The sequence below is a fragment of the Hirundo rustica genome, chromosome 1 (genome assembly GCF_015227805.2).
Source record: "Hirundo rustica isolate bHirRus1 chromosome 1, bHirRus1.pri.v3, whole genome shotgun sequence".
NCBI lineage: Eukaryota > Metazoa > Chordata > Aves > Passeriformes > Hirundinidae > Hirundo > Hirundo rustica.
This window is the reverse complement of record NC_053450.1, coordinates 87,200,902-87,219,194: the sequence shown is the minus strand read 5'-3', so window position 1 is coordinate 87,219,194 and position 18,293 is coordinate 87,200,902. Positions and strand designations below refer to the sequence as shown.

General features: G+C 43.0%; 1 protein-coding gene across 9 annotated transcripts in view; it reads right to left on the bottom strand.

Annotated features, from left to right (window-relative positions):
- The window catches only part of FARS2 (phenylalanyl-tRNA synthetase 2, mitochondrial), a 233,197-nt gene that overhangs the window by 130,169 nt on the left and 84,735 nt on the right, over window positions 1–18,293 (bottom strand). Inside the window, exons 7-8 of one of the 9 annotated variants that reach the window (XM_058420313.1) lie at window positions 13,872–13,950; window positions 11,731–13,109 (exon numbers count right to left, since the gene is read on the bottom strand). The exons of the other annotated variants lie outside the window; for them this stretch is intronic. Coding sequence (XP_058276296.1) covers window positions 13,007–13,109; window positions 13,872–13,950 — 182 coding nt within the window. The 3' untranslated portion in view covers window positions 11,731–13,006. Of the gene's footprint in view, window positions 1–11,730; window positions 13,110–13,871; window positions 13,951–18,293 lie in introns of those variants that run through there. 9 annotated transcript variants of the gene reach the window in all.

The following is an 18,293-nucleotide window of genomic DNA, read 5'->3' as shown; positions in this document are numbered from 1 at the left end:
CAGGAAAGACAGAACTCCTGTCTTTCTGCCAAGTACTCCCTTGCTCACCTAGGGAAAGATCCAGCACAGCAGCAAAACCACAGAGGTAGAGGCACAAAGGCAAAGAACTAAACTGTTCATTAAAACTCAGGATTGGAAAGAGCTGACAAGCAGTATAGTGCTGCAGAAGAAGATCCTTCGCAACCTTCTGGCACAGAAAAATCAGGAATGACTGCCATCAGAAAAAAAGGAGAGGAAAGAAACCTCAAGGACAGAGAAACAAAGGCACAGGCCAGTTCTAAAGAGCAGGGCGTGGTAGTGGAGATGCACAAAAGCTGTACAAACAAGTGTGGAGGCCTTCTTAAAAGACAGTCTAACTGTTATTACAAAACCCACTACTTTTAAACCCCCCTCCTCAAAATGAAGGTTAATGCAAGATGGCAAAGACTCCAAGATGCCTTTGAACGCAAAAGCAGAACATTTAGTGATGTGCACAGAGGATGAACCATTGGCAGAAGCTCTAACAAATATTTCTAGAAACCAGGCTGGCTGCAGGCAATCTATCATGTCATACTATTATGTGCCAAAGAGGAAAGGTCAGGACAATCACATAATAACCTAAAAAAAAAAAAAAAAAAAAGAAAGAAAAAAGTCAAGAACATTGAAGCTCGTGAATACAAACCTTTAGCCTCAGAAGTGGGAGCAAGCTCCCCAGGGCTGCCACCCCAGCCCATGCCCAGATCCTCCTCAGCTCCCACCTTGGCCCTAGGAAGTGCCAAAGAAGCACATACACACTCATTCACCAGCCTTCACCTCCTGAGCCTGAGTGTCCCTTCTGCTCTGTGGTGGGGCAGGAGGTCACTGCTCCTCGGTCACTCATCCCTGCCTCTCCCTTGCAGAGGCCTCAAGCACAGGGTGCCTCCCGCTTTTCCCCCTGGGTCTGGCAGCACAGCTTCTGTGGGTGACTGACCATCCAGCAAGCTCCACCAGCCTGATCCCATTAACAGAATGTTTACCTACTGCCTCCCAGCCTGGAGGAGAGGAAAAACCTGTCATGGGAAGAGATCAAACAGCTGAGGTCAGAGATCTTTTCAACAGCAAAACTTGGCTAAGCCACTGAAGCCCTCAGCTGAAATGTCCCCAAAACCCTCAGGGCAGGAATCACCTCGGTCCTATTCCCAGATGGAATGAGGGGTCTTTTAGCAACAGAAGAAAATCCCTGTCCCTTCTCTCTTTTCATTAAGAGTATCAACAGGTTTTAGGAGAAATAAATCACTAAGACGCCACCCAAAGATTACACAGTATTTACTGGAATTACAGCACGTTGCCTCAAAGGGATATGAACTTATCCAGGCAACATAACAGAAGATCAGAAATATATATTTTAATCCTCACCCAGTATTTTCAGTGCTGCTGCTCTTGAAAGCACACATTCCTTGCCTCTTACAGAATGCAAGGTCTATATGCCGATATTATAAATCCACATTTTCAGCTCATTTTTCTCCCACTCTGATGAATAATTTTAAATTATGCTTAAAATAGCACATTTAATAATATACTGTGAAAATTCATATTAAGACTCTTGCAGGTAACTTTGGTAAATTACAAAAATGGTGTTCCTATGCTACAAAAATTGCCAAAGTCCCCCAATACTTCCTATCTTGAATTCCTCTCGTCCCCTGTAGCCTGAGCCTCCAGCCCAGCTAACTACTGTCACAGAAAACCTCCTGTGTAGAAATTTTCTCTATTAAAGGAAAAGCTCATGGATAAATTAAGTATCAAAGGCAACAGATTTAAGACATACTCCTACAGTACTGCTTTTACCCAAGCTTTTGAAGATTTCCTTCCCATTCCTCAACTTGCTGAAACAACTAAAAGGTTTGAACGATTAATGTGACCCTAGACTATTTCTTAGTGATGCTGAATGCCAGAAGCAAAGCCTAAGGTGAAATACAGAGATATGGAAAGACTAGTTTGGACAGGCTTGATTATGGCCAGTTTGTTACACGTCAATTTACTGCTCATATCCTTCTTGCTTGATCCTTCATAATGATGGCTTAAATACCTTGTCTTCAAAAACTACCAAAGATGCACTGTCAACACATATAAATATGACTGCAAGGCATTAAGAGCCAGTTCTCTGGATTGTTAGAGGATGGCATACTGTTAGTAGGTAATTTATATCTCTATTTTGCTGCAAGGTCTTCAGAGAATCTAACTGCCCCTTGCGACTGTGGTAAGCACCTAGCAGGGTGTAGGTGCACCATAAATTTATTAATGTGCCATTGTTTATTGCCCTATCTTCTAGAAGTTCTTAATAAATAATAATAATAATAACAATATCATGTGTGTGAGACAATGCATTTAGTTCAATTAAAAATCAGTGCATATTTTTTATTAAGTTTTCAGCTGCCAGAAGTATCAATGGATTTTAGAATATCCCCTCCTCTTAAAAGGTCATCTCAAGGACAAACCTAGAAAGGCTCTACCAATTTTCCTTTGTCGGAAACCAGTGGAGATAAACTTCATCCATTTCTCTCCCAGGAGAAAACAAACAAAAAACCAAATAAACAAACAACATTTTCTACACCTTCCCCCTGCTAGATGCAGCTTCTACAAATATTTTTGGTGTACAGGAGCAAACAGATTGCCAATGCAGTATCCTTGCAGATCACCTAAATGAATCAATAAAACCCCCCAAACCTAACAAAATATTGAAATCATTTGACCCAAAGGGAGGAAGAGTTACAAATGGTTTACATAACAGTGTACATGCCAGGACTGATCTCTGGGTATCTTTCACTAATGCTATCATACCAATCGAAAAGTGCAGGGTTTTGTGCTCCTTAAGAGCCCAACAGCCTCAAACTCCTGTTAGTTTGAAACCTGAGGGATTTTATATTACATGCGTCAGTGAAAGTAAAAGCCTCAAATGAACTTTTCAAAACTTAGGTAATAAGCAAAACTAAACATTATTTTCAGTGTGCTGGTGCAGCAAGCAGGCGAAGACCCTTGGGCAATTCCTGCATATATGATTCTATGGCATAGTCAATGGTAAAGCCAGTCAGAATATGGGACACTACTGCTGTATTTCATAAGTGAGGGCAATTCAGTCATTTAAAAAAAATCTGAGATAGAGGCAAAACCTGAAGGCTACTTATCTATGAATTAACTGATCTGCAAATTGCGACTTCAATTCTGTACTTTGTTTTTACTAAAGTTACTATTCTTTTCCATCTTCAAAGAGATTAAACGCAACTCTTTTGTTTCATTCACACCTTACAAAAGCCTCAGCTGCAGAGCTTCATCTTCTCCAATACCTGCACCTGCTTTGGTATGATGTTACAGTACTCTGGGTCAGATCATGGTATTTTACAGCACCTCAAGACTGTCCAAGTAAGAGCAATGAGCACAGGAGCGGAAAAGAAGTTGTGTCCTCATATACTACCAGACAGGATGATAAAATCATTCAGGATGGACAGAACCCCAAGATATCATTTAATACAGCCATGCAAACATTTACATACTCCTGTTTCTCTTGGGCTGATCCACCAAACAGTGGCATAAAATATGTCCTTAATGAATTGAGTTTTTTTCAGGCTGTTTTAGAAACAGCATTCAGGAAATGTGATCTTTCAACCTTCGCTATGGTTTACAATGAAAAAAAAAAAAAGTTTAAACATTTCATAACAAGAAGTGATTTAATAATTCAGAAATATGTGTTAGCACAAAAATTTTCTCACAAATCAACCATATTCTTTTAGAGGTTAAATTTTGAATAAAAAGAATACTTTCAGCTCAAACCAACATTTTAATGAGAAAATCCATTAGCAGTCCCAAACCTTGCCCTGACAACTAGTGTTTGCACCTAGTGGAAGCTGTGCATGTTTGGATGCATAGATGTTTCTGCTGATGTTTTGTAGCAGCAAAGCCCTTTGGGGGCCACTTATTCTCCTGTCCGTGGGTCTTCCAGCATCATTACATCTGTCAATCCAAAAATCTGAGCCAAGTCTGGCTGCCAAGCAATCAAGAGCACATGCACACAGGCACAGGCTAATCGATACAGTTCTGACTGTAATTCCTTTATGAACAAAAGTAAAATACTAATTTACTGAAAAACTCAGGCTGCAGAATATTCTCCCTCATGATCTGAACTTCTTGCTCTTACACCTGCCTGGCCTCCTTAGGATGAACAAATATTTGTAGCTGATAGCTCAATGAATTATCATAGGGCAAGTAGTGTTGTAACAGCTACCAGAATATGATGTTAAAAAGGATGAGAGACAAACAGACCTGTAATCTACAAAGCACTTTTACATGGGAACAAACGAAAGCATCCAGGCCCAGGCCACTCATGACTTGTCAGTTAATAATGCAATCGCTTCTTGTTCAAATACTGCACTGTAGCACAAGCCAAACATTTATTCTGTGAGTCTTCTAGCAAAACTGTATAAACAATACCCCTCCTCCAAAGATGACATTTTTATTTCATGCTGTACGTGAATTAATTGAAATTCAAATTCAAGTGCTTTTTGCATGCACAGTTGGAAGCTTGTCCTGTCTCCTAGCAAAGCGTGAGCTCCAGCAACCAAACACTACCATGCAAAGTTGTTGGATAAGCTAGGAAGGAAATTCGAAATAAATTATTTTCAAGGCACTGTTTATTTTAAGCAAGGAAGAAGTATTTATGCAGTGAGTCCTTAGCTGCAGACAAGCCATCTTATGAAGGAAGAACTCATGCCAACATAAAGCTTCATTTATTTCTAGATATGAAAAAAAGAAAAAATGCATAATGGAAAGTATGTTTTCCACCTGAAACAGCTCTTACGCCATATAATACATTGGCTGTAGGGTGACATTACCACTAAACTGAGCCAAAAGTTTATTTCTGTATGTTCTACCTGTCTCTACCCTAAATGCCAACAAAGCTGGAGGAGAAGCCAAAGTTGTTGCTCGAGTGGGAGGTGAATCTGCTGCACCAGCAGAGGGAAAGCTGAGCTGGGGCTGGTAGATGGGGTCCTTGTGCCTGCTGAGGAACATGAGGGGATAGAGGGGGAAATGCTGAAGTGTAGGCTAGATTTTTCTACATTGCAAGCACAAATCAGGACTGGAGAAAACAATCACGATGAGGAGAGAGGGCTGCAAGCCTACTCCCCTGCATGTGATCAGAACACATACTGCACTTACTGGTAGGAATGAGGATGAGATGCTCATCCCCTTCTTATCTCCCCCTGCTCCCCATGAGTCTGTCCATCAGTAACAAGGCCTCTAGTCTTAGAGTAACTGTTTGCTAACCCACTACAACCAACTTGCACAAGCAGACAGGCCTGAAAAGGAAATAAACTACCTACTCATTTAAAGTAAGAACCTCTTAAAGTAAGAACAGATGCAGCAACCTTTACCTGGTAACACCTGGTAAAAAACTGCATTGACTGTTGGACAGAAGAAACACCAGACATTGCCCTTACCATTTTGAACTGGTTTGAGAGGACATTTTCCAGGAATAAGTAGTCAAATAAAAGAGTTATCAATTTAATTTCCTGTATAATGTTGCAGTTGTTTTCACCCTTAGCCTGTAAGGTATATACTACATGGGAGCAGACCTGAGAAAGTGTGTCTAGACAAAGAATCCAGAGTTCGAAAAAACTGGTTAACTGGAGAGGACCAAACTGCGAGACCATAATGCTAAAATGGAAGCTCTGAGAGAAAAAAAGAAAGAGTTTAATAAGATTAAGATTATACAATTCAATTACCAGTCAACTGAAAATTACCCATCCTCAAAAAAAGTCACAAACACTAATTAGCTTGTTTTCCAGCAAGTTGACGTTAAAGAACTTTGTTGTGGAATTATTTTTAAAACACTAACATATTACTCACACAGAACATGTGTTTCCAGACAAACATTTGATCATTAAAGGTGCAAAAATCAGATAGGGGCCTTCTTGCAGGTTAGTAGTCTGATAGCAAAATTATTTTTCTTTTTCTTAAACAAAAAATAATAGAAATATTTAAAACACAACATGAATTTTTAGCAGATGAAAAAAGTCTCAGCTTTGGTCCCTTCTGGGATATTTTTTTCCTTTGTAGAGAAGAAAGTAAGCTAGTAATTACAACATGCAGCTCTAAGACCAATTAACAATCTGCAACATGCCCCACTTCTTTCATCCTCCACTGGTAACGCTACAGGCAGCGTTAGCTGTCTAATAAATAGGTGAGCACTGCTTAACACTTTGCAAGGTTTCAGCATTTCTCTTCACCCCTGGCATCAATTCTCTCTCCCTTGGCTATTAGCAGATCAGTCTGGCAGTATGCAGATGCTGTTCTGTTGTGTGCTCCAAGACACACACTGCCTTTAGGCTCCCTTGGGCTATGAAAGGCAGGTGGCTTATTCATGGTCTGAAGAGAAAGCTTCACTAATGACCTCGAAAAGGTCTCCAAGAGATATTTTTTCCCAGCTAATCAGCCAGACAAAGAATTTACTTCTGCTTAGGAAGGTGGATGTTTGTAAGGCAGCTATGAGTAGGAAAAGGCAAATGTTAAAAGTATTTTTAATATACTTGCATTTCCTGAGAGCTAAATAGTTCCATGCTCAGCGCTGTGAGGAAATATTAAAACTGAATGCACTCTGTGTAACAGGCTATACAGGGACCAAGTGTATAAGCATTGGTCTATACAAATCCCTGAACTGCAATTAGCAATTTTTTATGCTTCAAATATACATGCCAAGCACCTTTTTCAAGGCTGTAGTATTTGAGTTCTTTCTTCTTGGAGTAATTGTGGAGGTGTATAGCTAATACAAAAGCATGCAGGTGAATCATCTAGTGCTCGCTAGTACCACATGATAATGCTGCTACCAGGGAATTCTGTACAGGCAGGTCTGTTTCTTCTAAGATTCCTGCTAGGCACTATATGAACAAGCACAAGATAAATGCTTTCTTTGCCTCTAATAACAAATTCACACCTACGCAGAATTGACTAGCTTGTCGTGGTGTGACAGAAGGCACAAAGAGAGTGTCTATCAAAGAGGATATCACCTGAAAATATGCATCCTACTTATCAATGTCTTCAGAAATTTGTAGCACATGCACCTTGAGTATCTCAAGTATATACTGACTTTTATATTATGTGCTCCTTGGAAGTTTAATAACAGCAGTTTTTCTGTAATAAAACCAGATATGAATAAGCCAGGCTTTTTAGTCAAATATACTAGTTATACCCATTAACATAAGTAAAAACAAATACCTTACAACAAATAATTTATCTTCCCTCTCCACTTTTTTAGTCATCCAATCCCCTAATTCTGGCACCACCCACAGTGTGCCTGCCGAGACCTCCGTCCTCTTCAGCCTCAGCTCCAGAGTTTCCCATCCATCTCCTCCATCCCCTCCCGTCTCGGCCCAGCCACCATCGCCGCGTGCTCCCCAAGCCCGCGACACAGCGCCCCCTGCAGCCGCGGGGGGGTCATTGCACCGGCCCTGCCAGGAGCCACCAGCGCCCCTGCCGGCTGTGAGCGGAACCGCACCGAAGGCGAAAGCGCCTGCGCTCCGGGAAGCTGTCACTGGGTTCTTGGTTCTGTTTATTATTAATGCTGGAGTTATTGTTGTTTGTTTGCCTTGTTACACATACTAATAAAGAACTGTTATTCCTATCCCCATATCTCTGCCTGAGAGGCCCTTAATTTTCTCAATTTAGAGGGAGGGGGGGTTTGAATTCTCCATTGGAAGGGAGGCCCTGCCCCTCCCTAGCAGACGCCTGTCTTTCAAACCGAGACAGATTTTGGCACCCAATGTGAGGCTCAAGAGTATTGAGAGAAAAAGGAATAACAGTTCTTGAGTGATCTAGTTTCTTGTGCACTGGATATAGAAACCTCGTTAGGTCACACCATGTGGTCTGGCTTACCCTGGTTCAGATGGCACATGGTTGTGGCGTATTTCTTCCATTTGCAGGCCCTTATCTAAACATGGGCCCTATAACTAAGGCTACTGTGGCTGTTATACTTTGCTTTATGAGTTGATAAGGTGAAGAATTCATGGATCTTTAACTTCCTCTGGAAGGCAAGCACATGGATACATGGCTATCACACATTAAGTGTATGTTTTTGGGCTACTTTAAGAATGGTATTTCCTGTGAGGAAATGACAGCCGGGGAAGTTTTCTCCCAGCCCTTCAACCAGTTGTTTGTGCCCACCCCACCAGCTTTTGAAGGGTTTCAATTTCCTCTAGATACTAACCAAGTGTTGCTGATAATCCTAGCCTATTTAGCTTTCAGAGATAAGGTGAGGTCGACTTGGATCACTGCACAGACACCTGCCTCAGAGACTAGGAATTCTGCCGTAGGGCCTGACACTGGCCCAGAGACTGGGAATACTGCCATGGAGTCTGACACTGCCCCACAGAATAAGGACATTGGCCACCACCTCACCCTGTCCCGCAGCCCACCTCAGAAATGAACCACTCAGACTGGGTGGAGATTCTGGTGAAGGAGATGGGCCAGATGCTGAAGGAGTACATTTCACCAGCAGGTGAGAAACTCTCTCGCTGCCCTGACAAAGGAGACTCCGATGGTACAGCAATGGAACCCACAGATGTCACAACAGTCTAGGTTCCAGCTGAACCACAGGGGCAGCCACAGCCAGCAGCAGTGGCCCCTGTGGAAACAAAGAAGTATAAGGTAAAATCAGAGCACCCAGGCAACAAGGATAAGAAAGGAGGGCCCTCACAACCCGGGGGGGAGTCAGAGGTTGAGATCATCACTGAGTCCCTGACATATGAAAGTCTCCAAAATCTGCAAAAAGATACTGCACGACTAGGATGTGAGGCTTATACAGCCTGGTTACTTCGGGTCTGGGACCTTAAGGGTACAGGTGTGCAATTGGATAGTGGTGAGGCAAGGAATTTGGGACCCTTGACCCAGGACTCAGGTGTGAATCAGGTATTCGTAAGGGAGCCAGGGCCCCTTTCCCTTTGGGAGCGGCTTTTAATGAGTGTACGGGAGAGGTTTGTCCACAGAGACAGAATGCAGGAGCACCATCATAGAATGCACTGGAAGACCCTTGAGGAAGGGATCCAACAGTTGAGAGAAGTGGCGGTATTGGAGGTACTCTTTGGGAGGGGTGGACAGCATGATAATGACCCCGACAAAGTCAGGTGCACAGGGCAAATGCTGTGGAATCTGGCAACTCTAGGACCATCTCAATATGCCACATACATTGCAACAATTCATCCTGATAACAACCGAGAGACAGTGGGTTCTGTAGTCAACAAGCTTAGAAATTATGAGAGTATCATCAGTGGCCCAATGCAGGCTCAGGTCTCTGCCGTGGCTAAGGAACTCAAAGAAGACATGAGAGAGGATATGGGAAGGAACAATTTCCATATGGCATCAGTGTGAATTACAGGCCCCAGAGTCAGAGCCCAACGTCCCCCAGCTAGAGAGAGAGGTTACACCACAAGAGCTGACCTGTGGTCTCCACACATTCAATCCAGCGCTTATTCTTGCCACTTTACTGTCACTTCTCCCTCTGAGAAGAATATGTAACATTCAGGTGGGGACCCAAATAGTGTTTTGCAGCTAAAACTCAAAGAGAAAAAAATTTAAAAGTAAAATTTTGGTTCACTTAGGAGGGGTGAAGGGAAAGAAGAATGTGAACGCTTTATCAACTGTTTTAATTCCAAAGTTTTCGGGCCTTTTCCTCATGCACTACTTCCCCTTGTGCTAACTCAGAAGGATGCTTGGATTATTATATTCTTTTTGACACTGGATAACCTTCAGAAATTCTACTCTCACAACCACACTGAGATAATTTGCAGTACTTGGGGCATTGCACTGTCCCTATCCAGTTCCAGGTATACAAAGGGAAATGAAAAACACACATTGGGGTAGGAGGGGAAGATGATGAAAAAAATACACCTCTTTGCAGATCATGACTTGAAAATCATCCAGGGAAGAAATACTCTCATGGAAAAGGTCAGAAAAACCCCCTCAATGCTTCAGGTTTGGGTACCAGGGAGTTCGCCATCTCACCCTCTAGTTCTGTGCACTCAGAAGACTCCCTCTCCCGTTGTTAGGCCTTTTACCTCATTTCCATTCCAAGCTCATCTCTTCTGCCAGTGAGCAAACACGGGTCTGATTTGTACATTGATCCAAGCAATCACCACGTGCACACACTCCACCACGCTCCTTGACCCCACACCCACGTGCACAAAATGCTTAACAATGCTCTCGCTCAGGGCTCTGACACGGATCACAAGCACTGCCACTTCACATTCACTCGTGACTTCAAGTGTGCCAACAGCACTTACTGAGATTGTAACTGCACAAGGCACCTAAATTCTTGTCAACCAAACTTAAGCCAGCCTCACTCTATTTATAAAGCAGGCACAGCAAATCAGTCTGATGAATCTTAATTAAATTTAAATAAATTTTGATTGGTGTAAAATGTAATGTGCATTTGACTAATGGACCACCTAGTGTAAGAAGTCCAAAGCAGTAATGTTTTAATGCATCATACCCCTGTGATTTGAAGTCTCAGAGTAAACAAAACAAAGTTTGCTTCAAAAGTGCACCTCAAATCACCTCATACTTTCCTTCTACCAATGTACTCAACCACTGGTGTTATGTTAATAGAGTCTACATAAATGATCTCCTAATTACTTGATAAATTGCTTAATAAAGAAGTAACTTCCATAGTTGTCAATTAGTTACATAATCAGCAAGTATTTGCTATCCATCAAAGAGCAGCAGCAAATTCAACTGCAAAACACCAGACTGTAGCAGGGGAATGGGGGAGCAGGGAGAAGACAAGAGAAGAAATTATATTAATATTGTTAGCACTTCATGTCACCTGTACAGACAGTATTTTGATACAGATGTAAAGTCAGTTTTATTCCTGCTGTCCAGCAGAGCTACCAATCCCCTTTTACAAGTTTGTAATACACGCAGCTCTTCTTCTGAGATGCCAGAAGATATGAGCAGATCAGAACCTAAAACTGACCTTACCACATGACAAAAGAAAATTTAAAAAACCCAAATCACCATCACCAAAAACAACCCTGAAAGAAACCCTTTTCCTATTGTTTTGGACAATCAAACTATTGACAGACCAGACCTAATTACTTACTACATGTCTTTCCAACACCAGCATTTGGTGATAAAGGAGTTCAAACCTTCCTTATTCAAAATACTTTTGGTTGTTATTTCCCTGGAAATTTTAAACAGATGACCAAAAAGAAAAAAAAGTAACTGCAACCAAATTCAGACACAGACCCCAGATGCAGAAGGATATAAAGTGGAAGAAATGACTGGAAGACTGAAATACACATTGAAAGAAGCAGTTCTGACTGAAACCTCAAATTTGGCTTTATTTCAGCTATGATGCTCAATACTACTGCTGAGGGTGAGGCTGAGATTCTGACTAGAACGTACTGCAAATCTTGTGGTGTACTACAGGTACGAGACCTAGTTTCTTCTGACGTTCACTTAGGACGTTTCTATCAGAGAATAGGTCATCTATTCTGCCCACATTGCAGTGTGCTACCTTTGCACAGAAACAGATGCAGGAAGCAAAATTCACATCCTCCAGTTACATGCACCTACCCCTGAACAATCTTTTGAAAGCTACATTGTCAGCAGAAAGACAAGGTTCCCTAGGGCAGTGAATTCTATATCAAGGCCACCAATATCTTTACTGCCCATTGACTCCACAGAATCTGCTCATTTCTTCATGGTTAAGTCCACAGGTCAGAACAGGAGGACAGGTTGTATTCTGTGGCAACAACAGGACATGAGCCATTACTCTAAAAGATGGTTCAGCTGTGCTTTTTTCTGTGTTTTCCTGTTACTGCTAATAGAGGAGTCTGGATAAAAACCTTGACAGTATAAACAAGCAGGGATTTTATTTATTTTCAATGGAAACATTTACGCCTTTAAGTCAACTTGCTTAAGAACACAGTTATGTATGCCACGTGTTTTCACTAGGATTTTAAAAGTCAGGAAAGGTGCAACACTTAGAGTAGCAATCCAAACGTTTAAAATAATATTAAGCATTGCAGATCACAGTATTAACACGTGGCAGTAAAACTGAATCTTTACAGCATAACTAGAAACATCTCCAGTCGACTTGAGTTCAATGAATTTCTTTAGAGATTACAAAACAAAGACAATAAATAGCAGGTGATGAGAGAAGAAAGAAGTAAGAGGTCTGCAGCAGCTACAGGCAAAAAAATTAAGGTGTGGCTAGTTCAATCCATTAAGTGGCATTTGCCATTTTGTGAACGAGAGACTTCTGAGGGAGCAGGCACAGCAACAGCGCAGTCAGCAAACCACCTTTCCTGTGCTAGAAGGGTCACACAGTTGGCTAATCTCAGCAGATTGTCTACTGCTACACTGTTTCTCCTTCAAGGCTTCAGCAGCATATGGCAAACACTGATCCTTCTTTTCCTTTAAAAGTCTGAATATTTCAAAAATTCTATGCCAGATCTTCTATACCTGTCCTCTTAGGCTTGTGTACCAGATCTTCTTCCAGTTCCAGTCTGGAAAGCAACATAACATTGAAGCACTACAAAAGTGTTGCTTTTGCTCCCTCAAAATAAAATCATGAGCCACAAGAACCACCAATGAATGTGCACGAAATTTTACCCAGTGGCAACATAAACACACAGGCAAAGCATTACTTGAGTGTCTGCATGTCTTGCTGGCTGGACAGACAGGCAGGATGAGATCTACCCAGCGAGAATACTGGGTGAACAAATGTTTATTGAGAATTACTCAGCTGTGATACAGAAGGGGATTCATGGCATGGTGCATCTGGACTCTGCTCATTTTTTATGAGATAATTGCGCCATGGACTACCTCAAACACGGCACAGCTGAAGGATTTGCCTTTTAAATTTAAGAACATGGAACGGACAGGAATTAAATCCGTCATGCCTCTGTGTAGCACACAATGGAGGAAGAATATAAATAAACAGGCAACCAGAGCGGTGCAATAAGAACAGGATTAATCCAAGTGTGATTAATTCAGTGTCAGATTAAAATTGATAGTGCCAGCTGTATCGGGTCCATTCTGCCACATTATTCTCGCCTGTCATTTTTTTTATGTCCATCTTCTTCCCATTTCCTTGGTGGATAAACCTGCAGGAGAGTTAATTGTCACATACACGGATTTAATCACATTGTCCACACCGTTTGGGGGCCTTGCCTTCAGCGATCCATGACTAATTGTTGTGGTAATTTTTCAATCATTAACAGCACCGCATATGCTGCGGACAAATCCCACGGCGCCCACCAAAGCCCCGGCGGCCGGCGGCGCACACGCCTCCATCAAAGCCCCGCGGCCCGGCCGCCGCCCCCTCGCCCGTCGCCGGTTGCATCCCGCCCTCGGGACAGCCGCCTTGAAGGAAGCAGCGCTGCCAGAGGGAGGGAGGGGTGGGGTGGGGGGCGAGGAAGGACATTAAAACTCCATCTGGGAGGGCTGGCGGGGCTCTCGCTGTCCGCCCGGCGCCCGCAGCTGCCGCCCCGCTCCCCCCGGAGCCGCCGCGGGTGCGCCCGTGGGACGGGAGCGGCCCCGGGGGAGCCCTCGGGCGGACGGAGGCACGGCTCTAATCACCTCGGCAGCCCGGTGAACGCGCTGGCCTTTCCCCTCTCCGGTAATTACACGCGTTTCATAAGGCACAAAAAGGCGAGCCAAAAGCCAAGTAACAACCGGAACGTAACAAATCGCTGCACCAGCAGCCCTGCAGCAGCGGGAAGGATCAGTGCCACGGCGCTTCGGAAGGAGCCGCGAGGATTACGTGCAAGTGCCACTGCCTGCCCCAAGCTACGTGAACCGAGTGACCCCAGCTCAGCTGGCAAAGGGCTCGGCTGGGGAATGAGGCGGCCGGCATTCCCAGTCACCTTCCGACTTCTTGTTCCCGGAGCAATTTATTCGCCGACTGAGATGTACGACACCCTCCAACGGTGTACGCCTGGGTCCCTGCAAAAACCAGCATTGGGTCTGCAGACTGGAGCGGACCGACTGGAGAATATCACGTTCTCCTCTCACTCACCACCCCGTTTCCAAACACATTAACATATTAAGTTTTTTTATGCGCCTGGGACGTCACACTTATAGATTATGCATATCAGCATCCTCAAAGGAGGCTTGGATGGGGGAGGGAAAAAACCAGTCTGCAGCACTTCTGCCTTGAAGAGACCATTTTAAAACAAGGTGTCATTTCAGCAATCACCCAAGGAGACTTTAGAAAACGCTGATAGAACATTTAATTATTGAAAGCTATGGTAGCAGCAATAGTGACTATCAAAATATAAATGCAGGCAAAGGAGAAAAGAAAAAAAAAAAAAAAAAGAGAGAAAAATAAGAATTAAGAGCAAAACAAGGCAGGATTAAACAAAGGCAGGACCCTCTTTGCTCCCTTGGAGTGGGAGAGAGAGAGAATCCCCAGCTACACGGGGGAGTAAATAACACCATCCTAGACTTGGCTTCTGATTCAAGCCATAAAGAAGAAAAGGGAGGGAAAAATCCCGTCCTTCCCACAAGTTTCTGACAGTCACAGCACCGGCACTCTTATGCAATCGTTACATAAGTTGTGACAGGACCGGTGCCTTCCCCACTCCGTGCCCAGGCGCAGGGCAGGCAGGGCACCCCCGCCTCGCCACCACTGCATCACGCTCTGCTCTGCTCGCCCCGGGCCGCAGATGCGGGGTGATACACAAACACAGAATAATCCTCCGCGCTTTTTATTCTTTCTGGCATCTTTCTCCCACCATCCACGAGTTGCTTTCTGCAAGGGTGGGGGAACACTTAGCGGCACACAACTGGAATAACCTCTCTTGCTTTTTTCCTCCCCTCTCGTTATCCCAAAGGATATTGCCCTCTGAAACCAAAGGAAAGGGTGACAACATGTAAATAGTTTCTTAATTAACTTCTGCACGTAGCAGTGTTGCTGCTATTACCACACTGCATCGAGCCCATGTCACTGACAGAAGAACCACATGAAGTTTATGGAACCGCCTATAGCCTACCAGAGATGACAAAAGATCCCAGCAATGGCAGATGGCATGTGAATCACTGCACAGGCAATTAGCAGCTAGCTGACGGATTTTGACATGCTGGGGAGGACAGAGGGGGTTTTCTCTGCTCCTAGCAGTTCGCACCAGAGGGGATGGAAATAGGCATTAGTCTCACTTTGCCCCCACAGTCTCTGCAACCATTCTTGCTGGGTTTGAGGCTGCTGTATTGCTAGGCACTTATAAGCACCCAGTGCAGAAAGATTTGCAGCAGCAATAAAAATGCTGTCTTTTTACCTTGATGAGATCAAGTCGCAGCTGCTGCAAAGCAGAGTGTTTTAGGCAGAGTTAAAAAAAAAAAACAAACCACCAAAACCACAAAATACCCACCTATGCAGCAAAGGACCACAGCCACCAAGCCAAATGCTATGAAAACATTACAGTGCCATAAACAGTGATTGAAAATGCATCAAAAACATTGAATGCTTCTAAGCTACAATGACAAATGTATTCTGGAACTGTTCAAGTTGGATACCTCTCAAAATTATTTTTACGGTAGACAATGGTACTAAATTTTGATCAGAAAGCTAATGCAGAATCCTTCAGCATGAGCCTAGTCAGCATATATCTTTATCTTCAAGTCAGTAAAAAGAATAATATAAAAAATGTTCTAGTAAAATAATGCCCTGCGAAGGTCTCCTCTGTGTGGCTGCAGCGCAGACCTTGGATAACACTGAAGCAGGGACATTATTCTGAGCAGTCTGACTGGCAGCATTGTGAGCAGTACCACTCAGAAGGCTGCTACCTTAGAAACCCACAGTGACAACTTACATTATTTTTCCTAACATTTTTCAGCTTGTTTGCTCATTAGTTGCCAGGTCAGTGCTAGTTTTTGTGAGCTCTGCAGTGGGGTTCTTTCTGTACTTGCTCAGTGCATGCTCAGGAACAGTAACCCCTTTTGGGAGCTCCTTGCACTTATGCAATTAATAGCATTAAAAAACCCCTCCAGCTTCACAGCACAGGTGCTCTGCCTCTGGAAGCACAACATCTAAATAACCCTTTTCGCTGGAGGAAAAGCTCTACCAGCCATCACTACCTGGACTAAGCAAGGTTATCCACTTAAGAAGGGCAGCATACTGACCTGTATTTTTCCATCCCAAACTGGGCATGCTGGTAGGGATTCAGAAGAGGCCGGATGATGGTCCCTTGCAAAGAGACAAGATGCTGACCGTAAGACTTCCATCAATATCTTGCTTCCACATCAGACAGCTCTTCCTATGACCTGCTCAGTTTTGCATTTCCCAGGAGATAGAGGCTGTGTCTATTTTCCAAAGCCTGTGTTTCCAATGTTGTGCCAGGCCTACAGAACACCATTTAGTGCCTGCTTACAAGCTATGGGTTGCCCACTCCTCACTAAAATCCAAGGCTGGGCCACTCTACTTCTACCAGCTAGAGATTTACTGAATACACTTGCTGACTTCCCAGGCTACTTTGCAATTGCTAACTGACTTCCATTGCTAGGTATGACAGCATTTTGCAACTCCTGATCAAACCTGAAGCAACAGTGAAAAGTCAATAGGTTATTATCTCCATTTCGTACACAAGTAAATTGAAGACGACCATGACTGCAACAGAGACGTTAGGTTCAAGAAAATGCTACTGAACAGTTTTAATGCAGATATCATGCCTTCTATGCAATTAACTATGCAAGTTTTGTAGAGAAAGCAAACACCAAATCAAATAAATCAATTTTCAGCAGTAAGCATGCCTGGGATCTAATATTATTCAGTGCAGAAAAAGTGCTACATACTTCATGCATATGATTACTAATCACCAGGACAGAGACAAACGGGACATCACTACGAAACTGCATACCATTCTGCAGATGGAACCAAGACTACAAATATATTTAGAATGTTTGAGAATTGATTTGAGAACCTAGTAATTTTATCGTATATCAGAACCTTCTACAACAGGAACAGATCTAAGGATCTGGTGGTTTAGGCATTTTGCCAGCCACTGAGACCAGAAGCTGTAATTATGCAATAATATGGCTACAGGTGATGCTTCAGCAGTTGTAACTCAGGTAGTCGATGATCATCTTGACAAACAAGGAATGATACTCCATGTACATACTAATCTTACCTAGTTTGACAGCACTTAATCATATGAAATATAATGTAACACACAGAATTTGTGTGCCACTGAATTCCAGTTACATTGTTAACATGCCATTTCAGAGCATTTTCCAAACCTTTTCTAACGCATCAGTCCAAGTGCACCAAGCCAATCACATGTTACAGGAAAATATGCTGTCATATTAAAAAAAGTCTTATGAATCTCAGGGAGCTTTCACACTACATTGGGACATACTTTACTGAATGTTTGTTTTGCCTCCCCCAGCTCAGAGCTTCCTCCAAAAAAAAAAAAACAAAAAAAAAACAAACAAAAAAAACCACAAAAAAACCCACAAAAAAACCCAACAACAACAAAAAACCCCAAACCAAACAAAAAACAAACAAACAAACAAACACCCCAAGCACTAGCACTAGCAAGCTTTCTCAGCCAGAGATAAACATTCAGAATTAACTGAAATGTTCAGAAGAGGATGCTGTCATGAAAAAGCACCAAAAAAAAAAAAAAAAAAGAAACACAATGCAAAGAGTTACCTTCCAAGTGGAAGGTGACAAGGTAGCAGTAATGCTCCCCCTCCTGAGGACAAACAACTGAGGAGGGCCAGCCTCTCTCTGAGCGGATTGTAAGGTGACCTGGGACAAGTCACTAAATTGAGAAGTGTCACACTTTCCCCTTCTGTAAAATGTGCCTGGCAATACAGCTTTTATAAAAAGGCATGCCGCTGAGAATTGCTACATAGGAGCACCACTTTTATTATTGTCCAACAGAGGGCATCTAAGCAGGACAAAGATTGGTCACATTTCTGTCACTCAGAATAGTCAGAAGCAGCGTTCCTCTCTCCATTGTGTTTTCCCCACATGCCTTAAAAAGCAAAACAACAACAACAACAAACCAACAACCAACCACCACCAAAAAACTCCCCAATGAGTTCATGAGACAGAGGTTTCAAATGGAAGCACGTCAGCAGCTGAAGACAACACACTGCTAGCAGATCTCTACATTACTACTTTCTCAAGCCTATGGCACCTACAGGTATTCCAAATCTGGCTTGGACCTGAAGTATGATGTTGTAAGGGTATTTGCATGATGACCAACAGTAAGGTTTCAGGAGTTTTCAGTAAGGTTGGACTGCAGGAAAAGTAAGTTTCCACTGCAGGAAAATTGCAGTCTAAT